The sequence below is a fragment of the Gossypium arboreum genome, chromosome 1 (genome assembly GCF_025698485.1).
Source record: "Gossypium arboreum isolate Shixiya-1 chromosome 1, ASM2569848v2, whole genome shotgun sequence".
Taxonomy (NCBI): Eukaryota; Viridiplantae; Streptophyta; class Magnoliopsida; order Malvales; family Malvaceae; genus Gossypium; species Gossypium arboreum.
This window is the reverse complement of record NC_069070.1, coordinates 1,539,097-1,565,901: the sequence shown is the minus strand read 5'-3', so window position 1 is coordinate 1,565,901 and position 26,805 is coordinate 1,539,097. Positions and strand designations below refer to the sequence as shown.

The 26,805-nt window shown below is 31.9% G+C and overlaps 2 protein-coding genes across 2 annotated transcripts; both read right to left on the bottom strand.

Annotated features, from left to right (window-relative positions):
- Positions 1–14,072: 14,072 nt before the first annotated feature.
- Positions 14,073–24,489, bottom strand: LOC108481836 (serine/threonine protein phosphatase 2A 57 kDa regulatory subunit B' alpha isoform-like). Its single transcript, XM_053028587.1, has 5 exons — positions 24,274–24,489; positions 23,244–23,486; positions 14,503–14,550; positions 14,376–14,424; positions 14,073–14,191 (listed from the first exon to the last, which is right to left on the bottom strand). Exons 1-5 carry the CDS (start codon positions 24,487–24,489, stop codon positions 14,073–14,075), a joined length of 675 nt encoding a protein of 224 aa, XP_052884547.1.
- LOC108481835 (polyadenylate-binding protein RBP47-like) lies at positions 22,316–25,988 on the bottom strand. The gene is made up of 7 exons (XM_053028573.1): positions 25,974–25,988; positions 25,336–25,816; positions 25,014–25,081; positions 24,665–24,936; positions 24,274–24,439; positions 23,244–23,486; positions 22,316–22,685 (listed from the first exon to the last, which is right to left on the bottom strand). Exons 1-4 carry the CDS (start codon positions 25,986–25,988, stop codon positions 24,874–24,876), a joined length of 627 nt encoding a protein of 208 aa, XP_052884533.1. The 3' UTR covers positions 22,316–22,685; positions 23,244–23,486; positions 24,274–24,439; positions 24,665–24,873.
- Positions 25,989–26,805: the final 817 nt, after the last annotated feature.

Sequence of the window (26,805 nt, the reverse complement as noted above, 5' to 3'; positions counted from 1 at the left end):
TGGCATTGAAATCAGCAGGAGTATTGTCTCCAAAGTGCTAATTCAACAATTCAACAAAAGTTAGAAATGACCATTCAAGAAAGTGCTCTAAAATTATATCCAACATTATGTGAAGTAGAAGGTTTAACTGAGGATGAGTGCTGTTGCGTATTGAGCAAAATTTCAGATCATCCAATGCAAACGCAAATGCCAGATCATTTAAAATTATATCCAACATTAAATTATTTATTTCACTAATGATATTTTAGCAAGTTAAATATGTATTGCAGTTTAAAAATAATAAAGTAGATTATATATTATTTTTATAGTATTATATATTATGATTTTTAATTCATATAATAATTATATTAAGAATTTTATTAAATTATATATTATTTAATTAAATTATATTTAATAATAATTATGTTAAAATATGGTTAAACTATTTATTATTTTTATTAAATTATTTTAATAATAATCTTATTAAAACTTAATAACAATAACAATAATTATTTACCTAAAAAATTACGCTAAGGGTATTACGGTCATTTTAGTTTTTTTCCTTATGCTATTACAACATCATTCCATTCAACCAAACACAAGAATACTATTACAGTTCTATTCCATTCCATTCAACCAAACAGTTGAATTACTGATTACAGCTCTATTCAAATGTATTATGCAGCCACTAAGTCAAAAGGCAGGGATCATACATGATACTGATATGATGACGCAATTCAATGAGGAGCAACCTATGCAGGCAATACGAATTGCCTTGATTTCTCCTTTCTCTCATCATTTTTTTTGTTAGATAAATCATTATTAACTTTATATTTTGCATATCCAGGTAGATGCCAATGTTGAGATTCATGAGTCTGAGGTAAAAACTTCTGAAAGTGGTAATTTATGGTGAGCTGTTTAGTTTTAGACCATTTTCTGACTCTCTCTTGCTTATAGATTCCTCAAGCATGTTTGAACCTTGAATCTTCTAACAATATCGGTGCTTCGGGGGACCGGACTTGAACTTTGACCCAGACAGTCTCATGGACTTAACAAATTGGCCTAACCAAGGTAATGGTTGCCGGCTACTATTTCAATGGCCATTCTGCTGAACTTATTTTTCCTTTCCTGTCAATTATCTGTAATGATATCTAGAGATAGAAGATTTCACTTTATAGTAACAATTTGGTCTTAAACTATTGTTTTCTAGATGGGAGTTGAAGCACTAGTGATGCCAGAGAAAATGAAGCCTAACATATAGAGTGGATAAGGATAACCAATAAAAACTAAAACCCAAGTAGAGCCCAATAATTTTTGGCCCATTTGTTTTTGTTATAGTTTAGGGTTATTAGTATTTTTTCCTGGTAAAGCTTCATTAGTGATATAGATTTTTTTTTTCAGTTTAGCTCCATTGTTATACAATAATTACAAACAGAATTTAGTCAAAATCAATAAAGGAACTACTAAACCCTTCAAATGAAAACCTTAAAGGATAGAAGTTTTATGGTTGTTTTGGGAATTTACTAATTTATAATTAAAATTAATTTTTAAAAATATTTTAAATCTAATTTATATGGGTTTCATCTATTTTATTATACTTAATTTCACTATTTTTATACTATTATAATTTATTTTTACTTTCTTATCCCATTATAAATTTATAACTATATAATACATTAACTATTTTTTTCTTTCTTACACAGACACTCGTATCCCTTTATTTTCTTCCCCATTTACCATCACAGCATGAATTAAAGCACCCACCCTTATTTATAAAGTTTAGTGGTAGTTAGATTGTTAACACTTGTAAATATCTTTACCATTTATTTTATAAATATTTAATAATTAAAATGTTAATCTAAAATATCTACTCTTCTAGATAATATTCTATTTTTTTTATTTTATATTCTAGAATCTTTCCAAGAAAATATCTCTTAAAGATACAACATTTTCATCTTTTAAACATTGTACATGTATAAAAATAAATATTGCACCTACATACTTCTCTAGTGTCTTCTAAAAAAATAAGAATATAAATACATATATTCACGTACAACCCACGCGATTTTGAACATTAGTTTTACTAAATGTTGTAACTGCCTTGCCTTATGTTTTCTCTATTATCTTATAATTTAACATAGAACACCTAACAGAACACGTGTTACTACAATATTTTTGGGTGTCTTATAAACTCAAAATTTGTTATATGTTTAAAATAATATTAAAAGTAAAAATTTAATTAAATTAGTTTATTTCATAAAATTAATATACAACTTAATATATATCAGTTTTTAGCTCAATATTCTTGAGTAAAAACAAAAGCACGATAATCTGATACTTGTAGTAAAAAGTTGGACACACTTGTGGTATTTGGAAAAAAATGAGTCAGAATTTGCTGGATTACAGCAGAAGCAGAATAAAAAACACAGTCCAAAAACAACCAACAACCTGCTAATTCTTAAAAACTAACACATCACCACCAAGCTTTAGTAGTTTCTGGTTTTTGGCTGCTACTCTGTTCTTTTGACAGTGTAGCTGGAATGTAGCAAAAAAAGAAAAAAAAATTGCTGGATTGACATGTTACGTTGTAGTGGGAGTCGGATTGACACGGATCAGTTTGCTAGAAAATTAATGACTAGAAATTGAACGACTTGAGTTTATATAAGATTATATAGGTGGCAATTCAATTTTCTTTTCCTTGTTAGAAATGAATTCCATTTTAACTGATTTTTAAGTTGTTGTTTTCTTATTGTTAATTATTTAAAAAATAATCGCATTTTAACATGCAACCCTAAATCTAAAACTTTTATCTTTATGTTTATCTTTTAATGATAATTAACAAAAATATTTTATTTTAAAATTTTAATACAATCAATGAAACACAATTTAAATACGTGAATGATAAATTTTAATGTGATTAAATAAATATTAATTTTGTTATATTTTTAATAATGAATATAGGTAAAATGGTAATAAATTAGTATTTTAATGCCATTAAAAACATATCAGATAAATATTAGATTAAATATTTAATATTAATAATCAATATATATTAATTGAATTATACATTATAATTAAGGATGACTGTCGAAATTCAAAATTGTAAATATTAATATATATTGAATTAAATTAATACCATACTTAATTTTATTCAAATAATAATAATAATGAAAAAAACGAGTGTTTAAGACAATTTTGTTGTATTTGTTTGTTCTATGATCCAACTATAGTAGGTAAGCATGGTGTAGGTTTATCGTACTCCCATCCAGTGGCTTTAATTTGCTCTAATGGAATCGAAAACGAATCAATCCTTTTAACTTCTTCTTCCTCTTCATCATCGTAAATCGACTTTATTTCCAAAAAAGGTTTTGGATCAATTTTGGAATTCCAATCAATATCATCGATATACATAGTTGCTGCATTACTTGGCAACTTATTTGTGCAAGGAAAACAATGATAATATTCTCAGAATCTCTGTTTGAAAAGCTTTTAAATTAGCTGAATTATCCCACTCGAATACTTTATCGGTTTTGAACAAATTATTCTTAGATTCAACAAATCTTTTCCATGGCATTGCACCCACTTTTATGCAAAAAAATTTCTCCCATGCCGGTAATGGTTCCTATGAATTACTGTTATCATTCGGTTTGGGACGAGTAAATTTCGTATTGTAGTAATTGTTAGAATTAAGTGACTCGAATTCTTATTTAAATAAAATACGATGAAAAATAAAATAAAAGTAAAATCCATATAGAACTAGACTTCTTTTATTTTATTTTAGAATAAGGTTTTTTAAACCTAATTAAACTCCATCTATTTTATATTGATTAGGATAAGGTGTTTCAATCCTACTGGAATATGGCTTTACAAGCCTATAAATAGACATAGTCTATTCCTCTTATATTGATTCAATTTTTCAACATAGTGAATTTTCTTCTCCTCTACCCGTGGTTTTTTCCCGAAAGGGTTTCCACGTAAAATTTGTGTGTTCTTTATTTTATTATTTTATTTTATTTTATTTTTCCCATTTTTTTATCCGAGCTTCCGGGTTGTTCATCTCGATCACGGTAATGGCGTCTTTGAAGTATGAAATTCCATTGTTGGATCGCAACACCAGATTTGTGTTGTGGCAAATTAAGATGCAAGCAGTTCTTACACAGATGGATCTAGAGGATACCCTGCTAGGGATAGATAAAATGCCTTCGACATTAACAGATGAAGAGAAGAAGCGTAAGGATCGAAAGGCATTAACACAATTACATCTGCATTTGTCTAACGAAATTTTACAGGATGTGATGAAAGAGAAGACCGCCGCTGCATTATGGAAGAGGCTAGAACAATTATGTATGTCAAAAACTCTAACAAACAAGTTGTATATGAAACAACATCTTTATGCTCATCGTTTGGAGGAAGGTGCGTCTGTACATTAACACTTAATAATGTTTAAAGAAATTCTCTCAAACTTAGAGGCCATGGAGGTTTAGTATGATAAGGAAGATCTAGGGTTGATTCTACTTTGTTCTTTGCCCCCGTCTTATTCAACCTTTAGAGACACGATTTTATATAGCGACGAGTCTCTCATAGTTGATGAGGTTTATGATTCTTTGACCTCGTATGATAAGATGAAGCATCTTGTGGTTAAACCCAACTCTCAGGTAGAGGGTCTCATTGTTCGTGGGAGACAAGATCAGGATGTTGATGATGATCGTGGTAGGACACAGGAACAGAATCCTCGTGGTAAATCTAAGGGTAGATCGAAGTCTTCAAACAGAGGTAAAACTTGTAACTTCTGCAAGAAGAAAGGACACATTAAATCTGAGTGCTATAAGCTACAAAATAAGATTAAAAGGGAGGCTGCGAATCAAAAGGGAAAACAACCAGAAAATTCCAGAAAAGCTGATGTTGTAGAAGACTACAACGATGGTGAACTTCTAGTCGCTTCTGTCAATGATTCTAAAGTAAGCGAGGAGTGGATACTTGATTCAGGCTGCATCTTCCATATGAGTCCCAATCGGGATTGGTTTACAACTTACGAAACAGTGTCTGAAGATGTTGTTTTGATGGGAAATAATGCTTCGTGTAAAATCGCAGGTGTTGGAACAATTAAAGTTAAGATGTTTGATGGAGTTGTCAGAACACTTACTGACATACGGCATGTTCCAGAATTGAAAAGAAATTTAATTTTGTTGAGTACTCTTGATTCAAAAGGGTGCAGATACACAGCTGAAAGTAGGGTTTTAAATATTTTCAAAGGGTCCCTTGTTGTGATGAAATGGCAGAGAAAGATTACCAAGTTATATGTTTTGCAGGGTTCTACTGTTACTGGTGATGCAGCTATCGCTTCCTCTTCCTTGTCAGATGATGATATTACTAAACTTTGGCATATGCGCCTAGGGCATATGAGTGAGAATGGCATGGCAGAATTGAGTAAAAGAGGACTTCTTGATGGGCAAGGAATTTGCAAACTGAATTTCTGTGAGCACTGTGTTTTGGGGAAGCAAAAGAGAGTCCGATTCACTAAAGGAATCCATAACATGAAGGGAACGTTGGAGTATATTCATTTTGATCTGTGAGGGCCATCCAGAGTGCCTTCGAGAGGTGGAGCTAATTATATGCTAACCTGTATTGATGATTTTTCCAGAAAAGTTTGGGCGTTCTTCCTAAAGCAGAAAAGCAATGTGTTTTCTGCATTTAAGTCTTGAAAAATTATGATTGAAAAACAGACGGGAAAACAGATAAAATACCTTCGCACAGACAATGGCTTAGAGTTCTGTTCTGATGAGTTTAATAGATTGTGCAAGTTAAAAGGGATCATGAGACACTTGACAGTTCGTGATACTCCACAGCAAAACGGCATTGTAGAACGAATGAACAGAACGATCATGGAGAAGGTTCGATGTATTTTGTCAAATACCAACTTACTGAAGTCATTTTGGGCAAAAACAACCTCTACTGCTTGTTTTTTTATCAACCGATCTCCATCCGTTGCCATTGAGAAAAATACTCCACAAGAGGTATGGTCTGGTAATCCTGCTAATTATTCTGATTTAAAGATTTTTGGGTGTCCTGCATATGCTCATGTTGATAATGGAAAATTGGAACCGAGATCCATTAAATGTATTTTTCTTAGTTATAAAGCAGGTGTAAAAGGGTATAAGTTATGGTGTCCTGAAAATAGAAAAGTTGTGATTAGCAGAGATGTTGTTTTTGATGAAACTGCTATGCTACCTAACTTATCTCTTAGAGACTCTTCCAATAAAGAAAATCAAAAGCAGGTGGAGCATCAGATTAATACAGAGTCAACTCCTCCAGCCAGAACAAAAATTGAGAATAGAGTTGCTTCTTTACCACAATACTCTATCGCCAAAAATAGAACTAGAAGAGAAATTAAACCTCCAAAGAAGTATGCTGAGGCTGATCTAGTTGCTTATGCTTTAAATGTGGCTAAAGATATAGATATGAATCAAGAGCCATCTAATTATTCTGAGGCGGTTAGCTGTGAAGACTCAGAAAAGTGGATGTTTGCTATGCAAGAAGAGATGGAATCACTCCACAAAAACAGAACATGGGACCTTATGAAACTTCCTAAAGGTAAAAAGGTTGTTCATTGTAAATGGGTGTTTAAAAAGAAAGAAGGGACTCCAAGAGTTGAAGAACCCAGATATAAAGTAAGGCTTGTTGCAAAGGGTTACAGTCAAATTCCAGGAGTGGACTTCACAGATGTGTTCTCTCCAGTTGTTAAGCATAGTTCGATTCGAGCTTTGCTTGGTATTGTGGCCATGCATGATTTGGAGCTTGAGCAGTTAGATGTAAAAACTACATTTCTGCTTGGAGAACTTGAGGAGGATATTTACATGCAACAACCAGAGGGTTTTATAGTATCAGAAAAAGAGGACTATGTTTGCTTGCTAAGAAAGTCCCTTTTCGGTAGGGGTGTGCAAAATTCGGGTAAAACCGAAAAAAAATCGATTAACTGACCGAATTTGGTTAATCGGTCGGTTAACCGAATTAATTCGGTCGGGGGTCGGTTAATAATTTTTTGAGTTTTCGGTTAACGGTTAATTCGGTTTGAAACCGGTTGGTTAACCGAATATTTTCGGTTAACCGAAAATATTAATAAATAAATTTATAATATATAAATAATCCACTATTTATTCAAACTCAATTCAACATAAACCCAAATACCCAATCTAATATATATTAACCCAAGTACCCAAACCTACCTAATCATAAAAATTACAAATAATGTAATAAAAAAATAAAAATCTAAAAATAAAAATAAAAATATAAAAAATATAACTTTATACAAATAATTCAGTTAATTCGGTTAATTCGGGTAATTCGGTTAATTCGGTTAATTCGATTAATTCGGTTAATTCGGTTAATTTTATGCTTATTTTAACCAAAAATAAAAAATATATATTTTTCGGTTAATTCGGTTAACCGACCGAATTAACTGAAAAAATTTCGATTCGGTTAATTTTTTTGAAAAAATTTCGGTTCGGTTAACGGTTAAAAATTTTGAAGGGTCGGTTAATTCGGTTAATGTTATTTCAAGTCGGTTAACCGATTGAACACCCTTACTTTACGGTTTGAAACAGTCACCAAGACAGTGGTACAAGAGGTTTGATTCCTTTATGACTTCTCATGATTTTAAAAGAAATAGTTTAGATAGTTGTTTTACTTTAAGAAAAACAATGATGGTTCTTTTGTGTATCTACTTCTTTATGTTGATAACATGTTGAAAGCAGCAAAAGATAAAGGAGAGATAAGAAAGGTCAAAGCCCAACTAAGTGAAGAATTTGAGATGAAAGATTTAGGACCAGCAAAGATGAACTTGGTATGGAGATTCTCAGAGATAGAAAAGTAAGTAAATTGTACCTAAGTCAAAAGGGGTACATTGAGAAAGTTCTTTGCAGGTTCAATATGCAGAGTGCTAAGCCTGTTAGTACTCCTTTAGCAGCCCATTTTAGACTTTCATCGGCTTTGTCTCCACAATCAGATGATGAGATTGAGTACATGTTACATGTTCCATACTCTAGTGCAGTGGGATCTCTCATGTATGCTATGTTTTGTTCACGTCCAGATTTATCATATGCAGTCAGTGCAGTTAGCAGATACATGGCGAATCCCGGTAAAGAACATTGGAAAGCAGTTCAGTGGATTTTAAGATACTTACGAGGCACTCTTGATGTTTGCTTATAGTTTGAAAGAACTAAAGATGGAGTCATAGGGTATGTTGATGCTGATTTTCTTGGAGACCTTGATAAAGAAGATCTCTTCTGAGTTACGTCTTTACAATCGAGGTTGTGCAATTAGTTGGAAAGCCACTTTGCAAACTACGATCGCTTTGTCTACCACTGAATTTGAGTACATGGCGATTCTTGAGGCTTGTAAAGAAGCTATTTGATTGAAGGGATTATTTAGTGAACTCAATGAAGACCTTCAAATCAGTACAGTATTTTGTGACAGTCAGAGTGCCATCTTCCTTACAAAAGATCAAATGTTTCATGAGGGAACAAAACATATTGATGTTCAGTATTATTTTCTTCGTGATATTATTGCTCATGGTGATATTATTGTGAGTAAAATTAGTACTCATGAAAATCCTGCAGATATGATGACTAAGTCACTTCCTATAACCAAGTTTGAGCATTGCTTAGACTTGGTTGGTGTTCATTGTTGAAGTTAAACCCTTAAGGGGTTTTATGGAAGAGGTGGAGAACTTGTTCATTAAAAGTTCGCGATGAAGAACTTGTTCATTGAGAATTTGTGTCAAGGTGGAGATTGTTAGAATTAAGTGACCCAAATTCTTATTTAAATAAAATATGATGGAAAATAAAATAAAAGTAAAATCCATATAGAACTAGACTTCTTTTATTCTATTTTAGAATAAGGTTTTTTAAATCTTATTAAACTCCATCTATTTTATATTGATTAGGATAAGGTGTTTCAATCCTACTAGAATATGGCTTTACAAGCTTATAAATAGACATAGTCTATTCCTCTTGTATTGATTCAAATTTTTGACATAGTGAATTTTCTTCTCCTCTGCCCGTGGTTTTTTCCCGAAAGGGTTTTCACGTAAAATTTGTGTATTCTTTATTTTATTTTTTTATTTTATTTTATTTTTCACAATAACTTTGTTGGCGATTATGATATCTTCTTTGATAGTATGACATGATTTCTTGTAATCCAAACAAATAAAGGAATTGAAATCGCTAATGATATGGATTTACAGCTAGGGGACTTGTTGGGTTTATATAAGATTATTAGAGTTGGTGGTGACTCAATCCTTTTCCAACAATTCTAATTTCAGTTTGATTATGATTTCTATTTTTAAAATATTTGTATAATAAAATTATTTAAAAAATAATTATATCTGTATTGATAATATTTTCTTATTAAATGAGTTTTATGAGTTAAATAAAAATCAAACTAAGACTGGAAGACTGAACTGCATCAGGTCTTAGGGGTGATCCATCGTTTCAACCACTATCCACCTTCTACATCCTTCCCCTATGTAAACTCTGCAAAATATATATATATATATAGAGAGAGAGAGAGAGAAACAAATTATGGAAGGTAGGAAAGTTAGATATCAAATACGGTTGGCATGGTGGTTTCACAGCCGCTATTTCAAAATAGCTAAAGATCTCAATAGTTGTGTGAACAAATTTCAGATGTTCTTTGAAATCCAAAGTAGAAAAATCACATACAAAGGCTGAGATCAGATAACTGATACTCAAGTACAAATTTAAGGACTTCGAATTTACCTCATTTGATGGTGAGATGCTCGCTTGGCGCAAAGATCCATACAAATAGAGATGAGGGTAGGAAGGAGTTCTGAAAAAAAAACAAAGGGTTAAAATCTGCTATTAGTCCCTGTATTTTGTAAAAGTTGTGAATTCAGTTCCTATACTTTAATTTGATTAATTTCAGTCCCTTTGCTTTTTGAAGCAGTAGTTACATCCATTAAGTTCAATTATTAGTATTATACCACATGTGCAGTTGTAGACTTAGTCTATATGCCCCAATTGGATCATTCTAAGTCCCAATACTTTTTGAATTTTGAAATTTTAGTCTCGATGTAAATGATAGTTATTAATCAATTAGTAAGATTTTTATAAGTAATATGCGGAAATAAAAAACTAACATGGTATTACACATAGGATAATATGTTGATCGCATCAGATTTTGAAAATAGCATAACTTAATAAATTTAACAGATATCGTTTGGTAAGGATTAAAATTTAAAATTGAAAAGTATAGAAATTAAAATTGACCAAATTAAAGTATAGAAACTAAATCCACAATTTTATAAACTACAGGGACTAATAACATGATTTAACCTTTTGTCAAAAATAAATTATATATAATTTTAGATAGAGAAGAGCCCAAAACTTCTTCTGCACTTTTGTAATTAAATTAAATTAATATACAACTTAGAGTAAAAACCTAATTTTTTATTTTTTTATACATGTAATTTTAACTTTTATATGTCATCCAAGTGTAAAGGAAACCCTTTTGATGGAAGAATCAACTTAAAAACCCTCATCATATAAAAGTTGTTGGTTCAAATTTAAAAATCTCATCCAATTTGGATTTGGAAATTTTTTATTAAAAATAATTCTTAGCTGAAAAATCTGTATCTCATCAAAACATTTTCACTAGTGTAATCAATGTTCACAAAAAGTACCATGTATGCATTACTTGAACAAAATAACGAGAAGCAGTAATTATACTTCTCTAACCTAGCTAACTTCAGATTGGCTTCTCAAATAGTTTCTCTCAATCTCTTTATCTATGCTTGATCCTCCAATGTTTGACAAGTCTTTGCCACCGATGACTTCGTGTCTTTCACCCTTACCAACATATCATTGATATCATACAGTTAGCTCAAGCTTATTCAGATTGTTTTCTAATTTCTGATAAATTTCAACAACTACATTCATAATGTTACTCTGAAACTCTTGATTATTCAATTGAAATTGGTCAGCAAAGTGAGCATGGTTTTGAAATATTTTATTGAGCGCATCAGCATTGTGTTGATGAACCTCGTATCTGTTGACGATAACTGTTGTGACATCTGACATTAATGGTAATTAAAAATCCTCTACATATCATTACATATGATTGTGAAGAAATGAAATGCTAAATACTCAAAGAAACAATAAATTCATTAAATAGTAGCTTGCAACCATTACTTTGGAAGAAATCGTCTATTCATCTTCCTGAGGACAAAGAATATTCCGAGTCAAAGGACAAGTCCCTCAAAGCACCCATACGATTCGAAGATTCATGATTCAAATGTGTTGGTGAAACCTATAAGCAAAACAAAATCAAATATTGATCCAAAAATAAGCAGTTAAAGTTAAAAACTTTGCAACATGATAACACAATAAACAAAGAGAAAAGTAAGCAGCATTACGCATAGATTTAGAAACTGAAAGCTTTCCTACTTGGATTTCCTTTTTTTTTGTTTCTACCCGATGTTTCTTGTTTGGTTTGGGATCTTACCATAAATGTGGGATCAACCCTTTTTAAGTTTTCTTTCTCCTTTATCTACTATCCAATTATTTTCGATGTTTTTAATTTATCAATTTTATATAATGATATTTACACCTATTAATGGGTTGAGTTATTGATCCAAACTAGAGGTGTGCATGGGCCGGGCCACCTGGCCCAGCCCGAAGGTCCGCCCAAAACGTGGGAGGGTTTGGGAAAAAATATAAGTACGAAAAATAGACTTGGACAAAAAAATAAAGCCCGTTTAAAAAACGGGCCGAACCTCAAGTAAGACATTTTTGCCCCGGGCCCGGCCCCGCCCGAATTCACTAAATGAAAAAAAATATGTTTTTTAATATTATTTTCTCAATATTTTGCTACTATTTTACTATTATGTTGCTTTTATTTTGTTGTTATTATTTGGCTATTATATAAAACTTATTTTATTGTTAATTTTTTATTATTTTAAAGACATTTGCTAATTTTGTTATTATTTTAGAAGCATTTGCTTGTTAAATTATATCTATTTTAGTGTTATTTAAGTATATATATTTTTAAAATTTATTTTTAATTTGTTGAGAAATATTTATTTTGATGTTTTTAGTATTTTTGATGGTTTATATATATTTTAAAATTATATAAAAATAATATAAAATTTAATATGGTAGGCGAGGGGTTGGGCTCAGGTTTTAATATTTTTATTCGGGCCGGGCTTGGGCAAAATTTTAGGCCCATTTTTCAGGTCGTGCCGAGCCAGGGCCTAGCAAGCTGGCCTAAATTTTTAGTTGGGCCCGAACCCGACCCGGCCCATGCACACCTCTAATCCAAACTCAAAAAATTGTTTAAATTTTGAAGGAGTTTTCATAAAAGTATTAAACCCTAAAAATAGGACTAGTCAAAAAAATTAAGCTTGTTTAAAATATGAGTTGAACTCATATATGAACATTTAAGGTCCGAACTAGGCTCGGCTCATATTTAAAATTTGTAATTTTTATATATTATGTAATATATAATACAAAAATTAAATCTATCGTAATATATAATATCATAAACATTAAAAAAACATTAAGATGAATATATATAAAAGTTTAATAAATAAAATATATAAATTATTAAATAGTATTAAAAATAATATAAATAATTTTAAAAAATAATAATATGGGTAGATTTAAAATGAATTTGGGTTAACCATTTACAAGTATAGATGGGCATAAACAATTTTAAGTACATATTTTAGACTGAGTCTGACTGATCTTGACAACCAGAATGTGTTAACATCATGCTTAATTCTAATCCAAACTCAACCCGATGCATAGGAGAAAATGTTTAAACTTCAAATGGTATTAGTGAAATATGATTAATTTTTAGATATTCTTTTAAGTGGCTTGTGAGTAAAACTTTTTTATTAATTTGAAGAGTTGTGAGTTTAATACCCTCTCTGAATTGATTCTTTAATTGATTTCTAATTCAATCGATTTCTAATTGAACCAGTTTGATAAGTCGATCTGATTCGATGCAGATAACCTTGATTAAATGAATTTGAAGCAGTTGAAGATATTAAAATAAATCAGAACCTTCTCGGTCTCACCAAACTTACTATAAACGAAGAGCAGCAAAAATAATAAAAAATAAAAAATCCTCCTCTAAACCAAGCAGTGTCAGCAATCATACGATCTGTTAGTGAAACGTTGAGTAGAAACTATAGATGACAACAAGTGGGAACCCTCACCTTGTCAGAGATCATGGGAAGTATTGAACTCTTATAATTAGAATAATCAAGTTCCACTGAAAATAACGATCAAAACCCGCAAAAATAAAAACGCATACCATGAACATGTCGTTCATAATATTCTTTGTAGTTTTAGACTCTTGACAATAACCAGAAAATTCAAACACAAACACAGTCTGTATCTTCAGTTCATAAACATCCCAATAAACCATTGGGATTCAAACACAAAACCATCACACAAACACATATTGTCTGTATCTTCAGTTCATAAACATCCCAATAAACCATTGACATTCAAACACAACCATCACACAAATGCATACTGGCAGTATCTTCAGTTCATAAACATCCCAATAAACCATTGAGACTGTATTTCAAAGAAGCAAATTACTCAAGCCGTGGATTTTTCTGCAACCTGGCTAGCTTCAGTTGGTTTTCTTTTAACTCAGGTTCGTCCTGATCCAGCTTCAGTTTCTTCTCTTTTAAGTGAGCTTCGTCCTGATCCAGCTTCAGTTTCTTGTCTTTTAAGTCAGCTTCGTCCTGATCCAGCTTCAGTTTCTTGTCTTTTAAGTCAGCTTCATCCTTCTCCAGCTTCAGTTTGTCTTTTCTAACATTAGCTTTCTTCTTCTCAAATCTCTTCTCCTCTGCTTGATACTCCATTTCACGAGCCTTCATCAACTTATTCATGGTGTTTTGCACGTTGCCTCCATAGTTGTGATGACTTTTTGCTCAAGTATCTCTGGGTTACTTTCTATTTTATGGTAAACTTCAGCTAGTGAGTTCATAATGATCCTTTGAACATGTGCATGACTAAATAAAAAAATTTTGTTATCAGTATAAGGGTGCTTTTGAAATGTCAGTGAGCACTTGAGTTCATAAATATTGTATACCCCTGGACAGTTGACAGTTTCATATTGTCTTGATTTGCTCTGACATCACCGCTGCAGTCAGCCAGATCATTGTATATCTTGTCGTCTAGAAGACAAAGTTATTAAGGTAGGAAACATAAAGGATATTAATATTTACAATTGACAAGTAAAAAGCTGAGGATTTTATAAGATCATTTTGTTATACTGACAGTTTAAGAATGTAGAGACCAAATTATAACTGTAAGTTAACTAGTGCCTAACATAATAGAATATCAACTTGCAGCCATTACCTGACAGAAGAAAGTTTCCAACATCAGAAAACGGCAGTGACAGAAGATCCTATATGAAAAAGAGAATCAGATCTGATCCAAAAATAAGCAATTTGAATTTAAAAAATATATACAGGCCAAAACTTACTGGATCAACATTAAACCCCTTTTCTAGTGAGTCTACTTCATGATAACCCTGCAAATAAGGAGAGAAGTACACAACATTAAGCCCCACGCCCAAATTTGAAAATCACAAAAAACACGGGCTGAAATAAGGGCACACGGATGTGCCCCACAGCCGTGTGCCCCGATATCTATATAAACCCCCACATTCATCATCCCCTTCCCCATTACCCTAACCCTAGTCGCCTCAGTACCGCCTCGTCCAGTCAGCCGAGCAGGAGAATCCAGAAGACATTACTGATGATGTCCCTCCAGCTCACGAGGATCCACCATCTTAGCCACCACATATCCATCGCCCAGTTCATGTAGCTGCTTCACTCTCTGACATTTCTAAGCATCTTACTCGACTCGAGCAGCAATGTTTTCAGCGCTTTGATCACATTGATGCAACATTACATCAAATTTGTCAGCACCTTCACATCTCATCGCCACCACCACCTCGCGAACCATCTGACGATGAGGATTTTTAAAGACTTTTTATTTATTATTTTTACTTTTATCTTTATTTATCTTTTTAAATTACTTTTAAGTTTATTTCTCTTTAAGACTATTTTTATTTCATCTTTAGGTTTTACGATTTATATTAAGTAATTTATGTTTTCGGCCATTACTTTATGAGTAATCATGGTTCTCTATATTTCCTAAAGAGTTATTGATTCTATCGCAGTTATAAAGAGCTCTAAAGCTCACTATTACTTAACTCCACTGGAAAAGGTCCTCCATGACTGCCATGTCTTGCCAGACAACCACGATAACCTCTTCGCTGGACACTGTGGTTGTGGAACCCAACCTCTACCACCACCAGAGTATCCTCCTCCAATCTCACCCTTGCCTTAGCCGATTACTTTCCATAACTCCAACTCAAGGATTCCATTTAAAATTCAGGAAGTTTCACTTCTCTCCCTATCTTATGATCTTATATCTATATTTTCCAATAAATCTATCTGTGTACATTGAGGAGAATGTACATTATTTATATCACTATAAGAAAAAGTCCCTGAATTTTGTCTTATTCTCACGTGACTCACTCATATCACTATTAGAATGAATTTTGATTAATTTATTTTTATTGATATGTCTTGAATTAAAACATAGGTATTTATGCATTGATGGTTTAAACTTTAAGTAATTAGAGAATCAAGCATGATAAGTTGATTTTTGAGTATTAAAATTTTTAGGTTATTTCCCCGAGTTTAGATATTATCTTGGAGTTGAAATTCACAGGGTTAACATTAAAAAGCCATAATTTTTGTGAGATCTTGAGCCTTTAGAGCATATATTATTTCTTTCATGCTCACTATTATTGTTGCTATGAGTAAGTCAATATTGATTTGTTATTCTAGAACTTGCTTCGATTATGCATGTCAAGACCACACCATTGATTTGATATGTCAAGATGATAAACGCACTTAGGTTTAACCCACTCACTCCATAAAAGTCTACCTTCATAATTAATCCTTAGTGAACCCCCTTGAGCCTAACAAGCCATTCATTGATTTACCCCCAATATTAACCCATAACCCATTATTGTTGAAATCCCCTAAATTAATTTGATCCCTATTTTTGTCGAGATTTGATTTGAATAAATTGCTTAGCTATGTTTTATTTTTGATAGTTAGCAAAGTTCTATGTTACTTGATTTGTTCTTAAACAAAAAAAAAAAGTTGATGTAATTGAGATTTGTCGTCTAGCATATTACGAAATTATGTAATATTTGGGTTAAAACGATGTTATCAATGAAGAAAAGTTCAATTCTAGATATTCTAATTAGGAATGTAATTTGTCAGTTTTAGTATTTTTCTAGTTAGGTAGTTTTTCAATTCAATCTCGATTCTAACCTTTTCTTTCAGCTTGTGACCACACCCCTTAACCAAAGTCACGTCACAACCCCCTAAAGACCTTTTGATTGATGTATCATCTCAATATATAGTGGTGGAGATTTGATTTTCACGCAAGCCTATGGTAATAACTTTTCATATTGACTGTTGAGTGCTAAATTTGTTGTCCTTAAACACCTCGAGTGATTTGAGTGAATCTTTAGTGAAGATGTTAAACTCTGTGATATTTTGAATCAAAGGTGATTACTTAGATGAGGGGAGACACTTGTGTTTTTTGTGATAAAATGCTCAACTTGGAATGTTTGAAACTTTAGTGTTCTTCTAGTTGAATTCTCAATGTATGATTACTTATGAATTATTTTGAGATATTATTGATAGGAATTATAAGTTGAGAAAAATGATTTCTTAATTGTGAATTGAGGATTTTGCTTGAGGAAAAGCAAACGCTTAAGTGTGGGGATATTTGATAAGTCGTAATTTATACATATTTTTATCCCATGCTTAGCACATTTTTGGATAAATCATCATTAAATTTGTGGAATTTGATGGCCTTAATCCTTTATTTTCATATCTTATACTTAGGTGAGCATAGAAAGTAAAAAGAGCAAGAGACAGGCCAAAAAACGGAGAAAATGGGTCAACGTGGAAAATCAACACGACCTGGACTTCCTCACACGGGTAGACCACACACCCGTGTCTTTTTAGCAGACTTCAACACGACCTAAGCCACCCTACACGGGCGTGTCTAATTAACAGTCTTTAACACAGTTTGAAGCACTTGCACACGGGCGTGGCACACGACCGTGTCCCTATCGAGCCCAAGTTTAATTCTATTCAGAAAAGGGAAATTTTGAGGGTTTTGAAGCATTCTAAAGCCTATTTAAATACCTAGAGAAGATTAAAAAGACACAGAGAGTAGGAATCAAGGATTGACTTGAAGAAATCCGATTGATCCATCTCAGAAGTCGGATTCTCCTTCAAGATTGAAGATCTCACTTCAATTTCCTTCAGGGGTTTTTGGGTTTTCTTTATGCTTTGTTATTATTATTCTTCTGAGATGTTTTCTGTTACAAATATGAACTAAATCCCCTAAATACCTAAGGGGGATGAAACCTAAGATGGATCTTGTTAATATTTTCTGAATTATATGATAAATACTTGATTTGTTCTTAATTATGTGTTCTTAATTCTTGTTTTAATATTCCAGGATATTGATTCAAGTATTGATGTGCTTATTACAGTCCCTATCTAAGAGTAGATCTAGCATAATTAAGCGGAGTTGATTGCACCCCTAGACCTAGGGCAACATAATTTTGCCGGATTAGGGTGAAACCTAATAAAGGAATCCATAGATATAGTTAATGCAACACTAAGGGTTTTAATTAGAAAGATATTTCAATTAATCAACCTAGGGTTAGACGTTGTTAGTCTTGAGAGATATAATAATATAAATTAGGGATTTCTACGGATCAAGTCAAGTGAATAAATCGTCTAATTTAGAGTCGAATAACAAGTGAAGTCTAGGTGGATTCTTCCTTGGGTATTGTCTAAATCAATCAGTTTTCCCAAAAGTTTTTTCCTAATTTATTTTCTGTGCATTCTTAGTTTAATTAATTAGTTTAGATAAAACAAATACCCTTATTTTTAGGCTAGATAATAAAAAGAAAGTTACTACTAATACTTTTAGTTCCTGTGGGTCCGACATCCGGTCTTGCTATAAACTATACTACTGTTCGATAGGTACGCTTTCCTTTATCGTGATAATAGTTAGTTTTTAAGTACGATCAATCATAAATATAAAACTTATCATGTAGCAATCAGTGTTCCCTTTAGGTCTTCTTCTAGTGTGTATTTATAGACTTTAAAATGCTCAGAAACCCTAAAAATTAGGTTTTTCTGTGTAACAAGGAAGCAGGGTGCGAAATTGACACGGACTGGCACATGGGCTTGTGGCCATCTCGTGTGGCTCACATAGTGTGTGGCCAGCCTGTGTGGAAATGCCTAGGCCATGTGGATCCTGGAAACAGCTCTTTTTGCCCGATTTTGCCTCATTTTTCACTCCTTTCACTCCCTTATGCTCACCTAAGTATAGAAACATGAATTTAAAAGATTAGGAGCATCAAATTCACTAATTCATATAATAAATCATCCAAAAACATAATCAAGAATGAGATTAAAAACATGTTACTTTTATAGTTTATCAGTATAATAAAACTATTAAAAAATAACAATATCTATATTGATTCATTTCCCTCTGATTGATACGTTACATCCCTAGCTTCTCTAGAATCCTCATTGACTATTTGATCTCCTCACCTAGTGGTGTTCCCCCAAGAATGTTTTTTCTCGTTTTCTCCTCCTAATTCTTCTCTGCGATCATCACCCCCTAGCTTACTATTTTCAACTTTCTTATAGTGCACCACTTTTCCCTTAAAGCAAGCTAAGTTCACATTTACTTTACTTCCATATATACAGAATCCATTAAGTTTACTAATTGCCCTCTTATCATCCACAATGCTTGCAAATCTTACTAAACTAAAACGTAGACCTTTTCGATGCCTCTTGTTAGGAATAAACACGTCCAACACTTTGCCATGGAACTCAGAGATTTTCCATAGCCCCTTCCAATGAAAAAAAGAAGGAAGATTAAAAACATAAACTGAAATCACCATTTTTCTAAGGATTTAGCCTAGTAATTGTCGAAACCTTTTTTAGAGAAATATTGGAATCGACTTTTTAAAACCAAATGTGGAGTCGCCACCAATCTTTTTGTTTAGGTGTGATTGGATCACCTAATAAAATATTTTGTTTCATTTAAATCAAATTTGGTCCACGTAAATTTAAAAATAGGTTTGGGAGCCGGTTACGTAAGAGGAAGAGTAAGCACTCTCACTACGCCCAAAAACTAGTATCAGATTGATTAATTGTTGTCCTTATGTCTAGGTTTTTTTTAAAAAATCTGAAACATGGTTCTTTTTTAAAACATTGGGGTGGTTCAAGCTGGTCGTCAAAATCCTTTCGTTTCAAAGGTATGCAGCATCACATCCAGCACGATTGGACACGATTCTTCATACCTTTGAAAACACAACTAATTTTTGACTCCCAAAAGCTCTTAGGTCAAAAATTATAAAAGGATATCCAAATATTTAGTCCGACGAAAAATCATACCCAGCATAATAGGGCACGATTTCCCGAATTTCCAAATATTGAATATTACCTTATTTTAGAATCTTGAACAATAAAGAAAATTGAGAATTAGCTCAAAACACATTTATTTGTTTTAAAATGAGATGGAATAATTAATTATTTAAAAAAACATTACAAAGCAACATTTGAATAAAACAGAGATTAATAAACATGAAGCAATAAGCACACATAAAGTGCCATACTTGGTAAATGAAGATACTATAACCTTATTTAGCCAGACCAACTAAACAAGTGAGTGTGACTAATCTAAGCAAAATGAAATCAACTTTCCCAAGCATGTATGAAGAACAATTGATACAACAATAAAGATACGAAAGTAACATGCAACAATAGCCCATAATTTAATATAACACAATCAAGACCAAAGGTACAAAACAAAATGAAGATTAGAAACCAATGGGATTTAAGGTAATTTTAAAATAGTGATAAATTAATGAATACATAATATATATAATTGATGAATTGATGAATTTGAAATAATTTGTATAAAAACTAAGGACATATAAAATCATTAAAATAAATATTGTAGAATGAAGATCTTTGAATAAAGTAACATACAAAGTGTTGAAAACATTGGTTAAAATACATTCACTAAAGGAAAATTTAATAATATATAAAATATGAGAAAATAGAAAGAATACATAATAAAATATAATTTTAGGAAATATACATAATAGGTTATACATACATAAAGATTTAGGAATAATTATTTGTAAAAATGGCATGAAATTAATGATGCATATAAAATTAAGTTAATCTACAAATTATATATGTACAAATATACTTAAAGCATTTAAATGAAATACTATATAAACTATTAGAATAATGTAATATAAAGAAGAGTTCTACATTAATAATTTTATAATCAAAATGAAGTTCCTAAAATAGCTTCATATATACATAAAAACATTAGATGAATCTCAAAACAATAAGTATAAAACTCCATTAAGACAATATATGTACAAATATACACAAGCCATATTTAAACAAAACATTATATAAATAGTTAAAATAATATGATATAAAAACAAATTTCAAAATAATGATTTTATGAAATAAAGTAAGGTTATCAAAATGGCTTAACACACATACAAAAAAAATAAATAAATTTTAAAATCACATTGAATAAAAGACTCAATTAAAATAATATAAGTACAAGTACATATAAAGATTTAAATCGAATGCCATACAAAATGTTGAAATTATATGATATAAAAAACAGAAAAAATATTGAAAATAGATCAACATATAAATATAAAAAAAATATTAAATGTATTTTAAAATGGTGAGTTATACAGACAGAAAACTAAATTAAAATTGAATTAAAACAAGAGGGATAATTTAAAAATAGAATAAACTACTGGGATTAAAATAGGGATCTATGCGCAATGCGCGTGAATTCACATGGACTGAATATAGAAAAAACGCAGCATTTAGGCGCGGATCAACTTGCAAATATGCGCAAATGACAGAACCGAATTTAAAAACAAAATGAAACAAAAAGAGTGCAATTGAATGTCCATGCAAAGAGGAAGGACCTATCACGAAATTATCCTTCGAAGGCCAAAACACGAGGATCTCCATGGGTTCTGGATCGGGTCGTACGGGTAAGGCCTATATAACATCGTTTTGGAGCCACTGAAATAGGCCCTAAACGGTGCCATTTCAAGCTCTTCATAACTCAAAAAAAAAACCCTAGATTAACAATCTGTCATTTGAAATCAAAAACCAAACCTAGCTTCCATCTCCTCTCATTCAGCCGAACGAACAAAACCCTTCAACTGCCGTTTCGCCTCTATATTCGGCCGACGGTCCTAATTCCTCTTGCCTATGCCGATTCACCACTTTAGACGATGACTAGCATATTCAAGCCTTGGTGATCGTTGTTTTAGCCTTGAGATCCCTCTTAGCCCCGATCTCAACGAAGCAAGAGGAAACCCATGGTGTATTCATAAGGTAAAACCTCGTTCCTTCCTTTTCTCTTGTTTTTTTTTATGCAACGATGAAAGATCGAAAGAGGAAAATGAAATGATTCAACAAAAAATAAAGAAGAAAATAGAAAATTACCTTTAAAAATTTTGACTAATTTTCTTTATATTCCATTAGTATGCGTATCCCCCTTTTTACAGATTACCTTCGGTTTTATAGCTGAATATACAAAAAATAAAATGGCCCTAAATTTTCTGTTATACATTTTCTGTCATTTGCTGGATATCTGCTGTGTGCTCTTTCAGTTGCAGATGTCACAACAGGAAAACAGACTTTTAGCGGCGTTTTTTTTGCCTTTAGCGGCGCTTTCCCAAGCGCCGCAAAAAACGTCGCTATATGCAACGCCGAAAAAACTAGTGGCGTTTTTTTGAAAAAAACGCCGCTAAAGACCATGACCTTTAGCGGCGCTTTTTTCGCAAACGCTGCTAAAGACTAAGACTTTTAGCGGCGCATTTTCGCAAATGCCGCTAAAGACCAAGACTTTTAGTGGTGCTTTTTTTGCAAACGCTACTAAAGACCATGACCTTTAGCAGCAGTTTTTTCACAAACGCCGCTAAAGATCATAACCTTTAGCGGCACTTTTCTCACAAACGCCGCTAAAAATAATGATTTTAAAAAAAATTATTTTATTTTAATTAAATAATATTTATTTCTATGTTAAATATTATATTATGTTTAATTTTTTAAATTTGAACTTTAAACTATATACTTTTAAGGATAAATAAAAATATTAATTAAATTAAATTTTCCATTAAAATTTAAACTTCAAAACTAAATATAAAAATTAATGAATTTAAATTTAATACATAAACATTGATTCAATATGTAATTTAATACATAAAAAAAACACACACAGACACACAAAGTATTAGAATTTTTAAAACATAATTCATCCTGGTGAGAAAATAATGCCAAATCATTATCACATCTCATTAATCAAAGGAAAAAGATCAGAAAAGAAGAAGAAACAATATACAACAGAGGGCTGGTTCAAGCTTTAGATGAAGCCAAAGTATTGCAATGATTGCATATATAACTTAGTGCAGTACTTTGATCTTGATCTTGGTTAAGACTTGTTCCAGCAATAAAGAAAATTGTTAGGAATCTCGGTCACCTGATTGAGCAAAACAAGGAAATTAGCTATACCATTTACTGTAACGAAAGTGAAATCAGTAAAAAGTAAACCCATAATAAAAAAATTGATGTCGTAAATGCAGTAGTTTCCTAAAGAGCCAAATGTTATTCTTCATGAATCAGTATCAGTTCAACACTCAGAATCACAAGAAATTATGAAGTACCATAAATTTTTAATCATAAGCTAACAACAACTGGCAACATTGCATCAAAGTTAATTATTATCATATGGTTTAATTTCACATCCTAGTAACAATTCAACATTCCAGAATTCTGAATAGCATTGGTTCCTAAAGGTGATTTAGTACTCAAGCAATTAAAATTAGCAGAGTCATAGTGACATTTTCAAAAGACAAAAGCCCTTGAAAGTTATCAGAAAAGTAATCGTATGATTTATTCTAAGTTCTTAACATCCTAGCAACAGTTCAACATTCCACAATTAACCATACTATTGGTTTCCAGAGGTGATTGACTGCTCATACTACTGGAATTTGCATACTACCAGTCAAATATTCAAAAGAAAGGCCTTAAAAGTTACCTGGAAATGTAAGCTATTGAGGCAACGCGCAATCTGTCTGAAAAGTGGAACCATACATCGTTGGAACTCCACAGACTGTGTTGCTTCAAGTACTTCCTCAAGTTCCCCGAGGAAGAGAACTTCCTTCTGACAATTAGTCAAAGGCCAATACTTCAACAACCCTCTAATAATCGTATCAGCTAACTTATGAATCGTTTTCAAAAACTCCGTTTGTGGATTAACATGATTGAACTCTCGAAGCACCTATAAATAAAGCAACACATGGAATTAAGCTACATATGAACTTCAATGTACCACAGTAGAAAATTCAAATAAAATCTTTTTTTATAAAATTCTGAAAAAGATATAGCTTTTCCTAACAAATGGAATGTGTGACTTGAAGTTAAAATTGAGTAACCTTGTTTTCAAATTTGTGAAAATCAAATCAATTGAAATGATATGGCAGTGCTAGTAAATTGACATAACATTATATATAATTTATTTATCATATAAGATTTTGAAATTATATAATTTAGTTTAAGGAATTTAATGTCAGAACTAAATTTCATTTTTTTAAAGGAAAAAATCGATTAAAAATAGCCAAATTAGAGTATAAATACTAAATCAGTAACATAAATATAGTGCAATGACAAACAGCAGAATTTGACATATATATAATACTTTAAAAAGTTATAAACACAATTTTTAAAAATCATTTATATGTAACTCAACAGAAATTATAAACAAGAATAGGCTCTTACAGTTCATTTGTTAACTTAAGAACACTTGATTATAATATGGTAGGAGAGGTTTCAATATAAAATCAAACATAATAATAACAAAACCTCTTCTCAAACACAAAATCAAAATTGTAAAATAACATATTAATAAAGTTCTAAAACATGTCCAAAAGATATAAAACAAAATCCAGCTACAAAACTTATGTAATCTGAACATCAAGCTAAAGCAGCAATCAAAACCAATCCTACTTAAATAATGAATAACCTTTTTTGCAATTTCAGATTACATGCCATTGTTAAAATTTCCATACCTCACCACTCTTAAGAAGCACTAGGAACGGCAGCTGCAGCGGCGTACATGCTAGGATCCGGACTTGGTGGTGTTGCATAGCCATAACCGTAACCGTAGCCGTAACCACCGTAGCCTTGCCGTCAATAATAACCTCCATTCCACTGGTTTCCAGAATCAGCTCTCCGCTGTCAAAACCGGTTTTAAGTAAGCTTTGGTGCACTGCAATATGACTCATGCTATTCTATTTGTGAAAGGATGTGCATGATATAACGCAAGTTTATTCTATTTCGATTCTCTAGCAGTTGGACCTCGGAAATATAAATCGTCCAAGCATTATGCAATGAGCAAGGCAGAATTAGACTATTTAAGACGGTTGCCTACTAAGAATAACTATTTCAGCATAAATTTACCTGTTTGTTTCCAATACTTCGACCCCAAGAAAGTCGGACAGCCTACTTGCCTATGGTTGTTCCGTTCAAGCTCTAGATTGCAAATAAGAACACTCATCAATAGTACTACAATGTGGTGAAGTACATATAGGGAGCAGTCACCTGTTTGCAAATAGCACAAACCCGCATCCTTTTCCAGGTGGTATTTTCACAGAGATGATCTCACCGAACTAGGAAAAGGGTTGTCTAAGATCATCATCGCTAACATCCGAGTCAAGTCCTCCAACAAAAATCTGCAAGAAACCAAATATTGTGGTCAATTTGTAAAATATAGTGGTGAGATAGAACGAATGGAGGGAGAAGGACTCACGGTAGCATTGTTCGAGTCGTTATGAGAATGAAGACCTTGTTCCACAGCACCATTCAATGCTTGTCTACCTGTCAATACCAAACCTAATAATAAGGTTAATATAGATATAATGATTCAATTTACAATTCGCACCGAGCTTTAAGACAAAATTAATACAAAGAATAAAAAATCACAATATGATTCCACTTAAATGCTCAATAAGGCCACCCAGGTATCAATCATCTCAGCATTACCCTTATGGTGTCATATAGAACCTGGAAAGGACCCTATATTTGACAGGAAACATTTGGACTAACTTGGTAAGGATAAAATATTAGGGTACCTTGCGAATAATACTGTTGCTGATATCCAAATGCTTTCTTGGGAATGGCAACACTAATTCTCATTGGTCTACTTGAGCAATACACTCCATTCATTTCAGTCATGGCCCTCGACCTTTCATTTTCATCACCGAACCGAACGAAACCATAACCTTTCGAACGACCGGTATTCGAATCGATAACAACTTTTGCTCCTTTGACAGATTGAAATTTACTAGAAAAGGTTTCATCCAACACCGTATCAGTTACATCGGCAGCCAAATCTCCTACGAATATAGATAGATCGGAGCCAGCATCAGATCGTCTTTCGTTCACATCGAACGAAGCCCAGTTCAGACGGAAAAGCTGCTCTGTATTTGGCATCAGAGAACCATTACAGCTCTGTAAAACCTTTTCAGCCGTTGCTCGAGAGTTAAACTCCACGAATCCGTATCCTTCAGATTGTCCGGTTTGTTTATTTCGTATGATTTTTATAGACGAAACCTGGGTTTTCAAATACTAAATGTTAAACAAACGATGATGACAAGAACAACATATTTACTTAAAACTTACAAGTAATTATTATCTGCACAAGCTTTGAGATTGTGGAGAGAGATGAACGTGTAGCCGAATAGCAGAAGCCCAATAGGCACGACCCCACCTTCAACGCTGCCATCTAGTTCACTGCCATCTCTTCTATTGTATAACTGGAAACCAAATCAAGACTGAAGCAATTTGATGCCAAATCAAGACTGCCATCTCAGTTTCTTGATTGAAAAGAACAACGGAGGGGTGAGATTGGGGGGTGTTTTGAGAGGGGAAAAAATTAGGCGTTTCGGAGGGGGAAAATTTAGGGATAAAACCGCGTATTTTTTAAGTGAAATAATTTTTTGTGGCGTTTTTATAAAAAAACGCCGTTATTGTTAACAAAAAATTATTTCATTTTAAATAAAATGACTGTTTTGTTATGCTAAAATTTTTTATTTTCTCTATTAAAATTATTAGTTAAGTGATTTTATAAAATATTTTTATTACTATTTTTTATAAATTGGTTTTATAAATAAAAAATTAAGTATTCTGAAAATAAATATCGATACTTTACTAAGAAAACAAATAATTAAATGGTCGTAATTAATTATTAAGTTAGAATTATCCAATGTAAGCAATCAATCTCTTACATATCAAATTTCTATTAAAGATTGAGACGTTAATCATAATTTTATATTATTCTTTTCCGATCTAATCTCCATTTCATTAGAGATATTTCTTTCTAACTAAAATATAACTATTTTGCTAGATGTTCGATGTGGAATGATTTTAGTTTTGTATTTTATTTTTATTTGTTATAATTCGGTCTTATCCAAAATAGATAGTTACCTATCCATATCAATCTGTTATTTTATTTATCAATGTTTTTTAAATCTAATATTTGATATAATGGCATACTAGTTATTACATCAAATTTTATTAATTTTGTTACATAAAAATTCAAT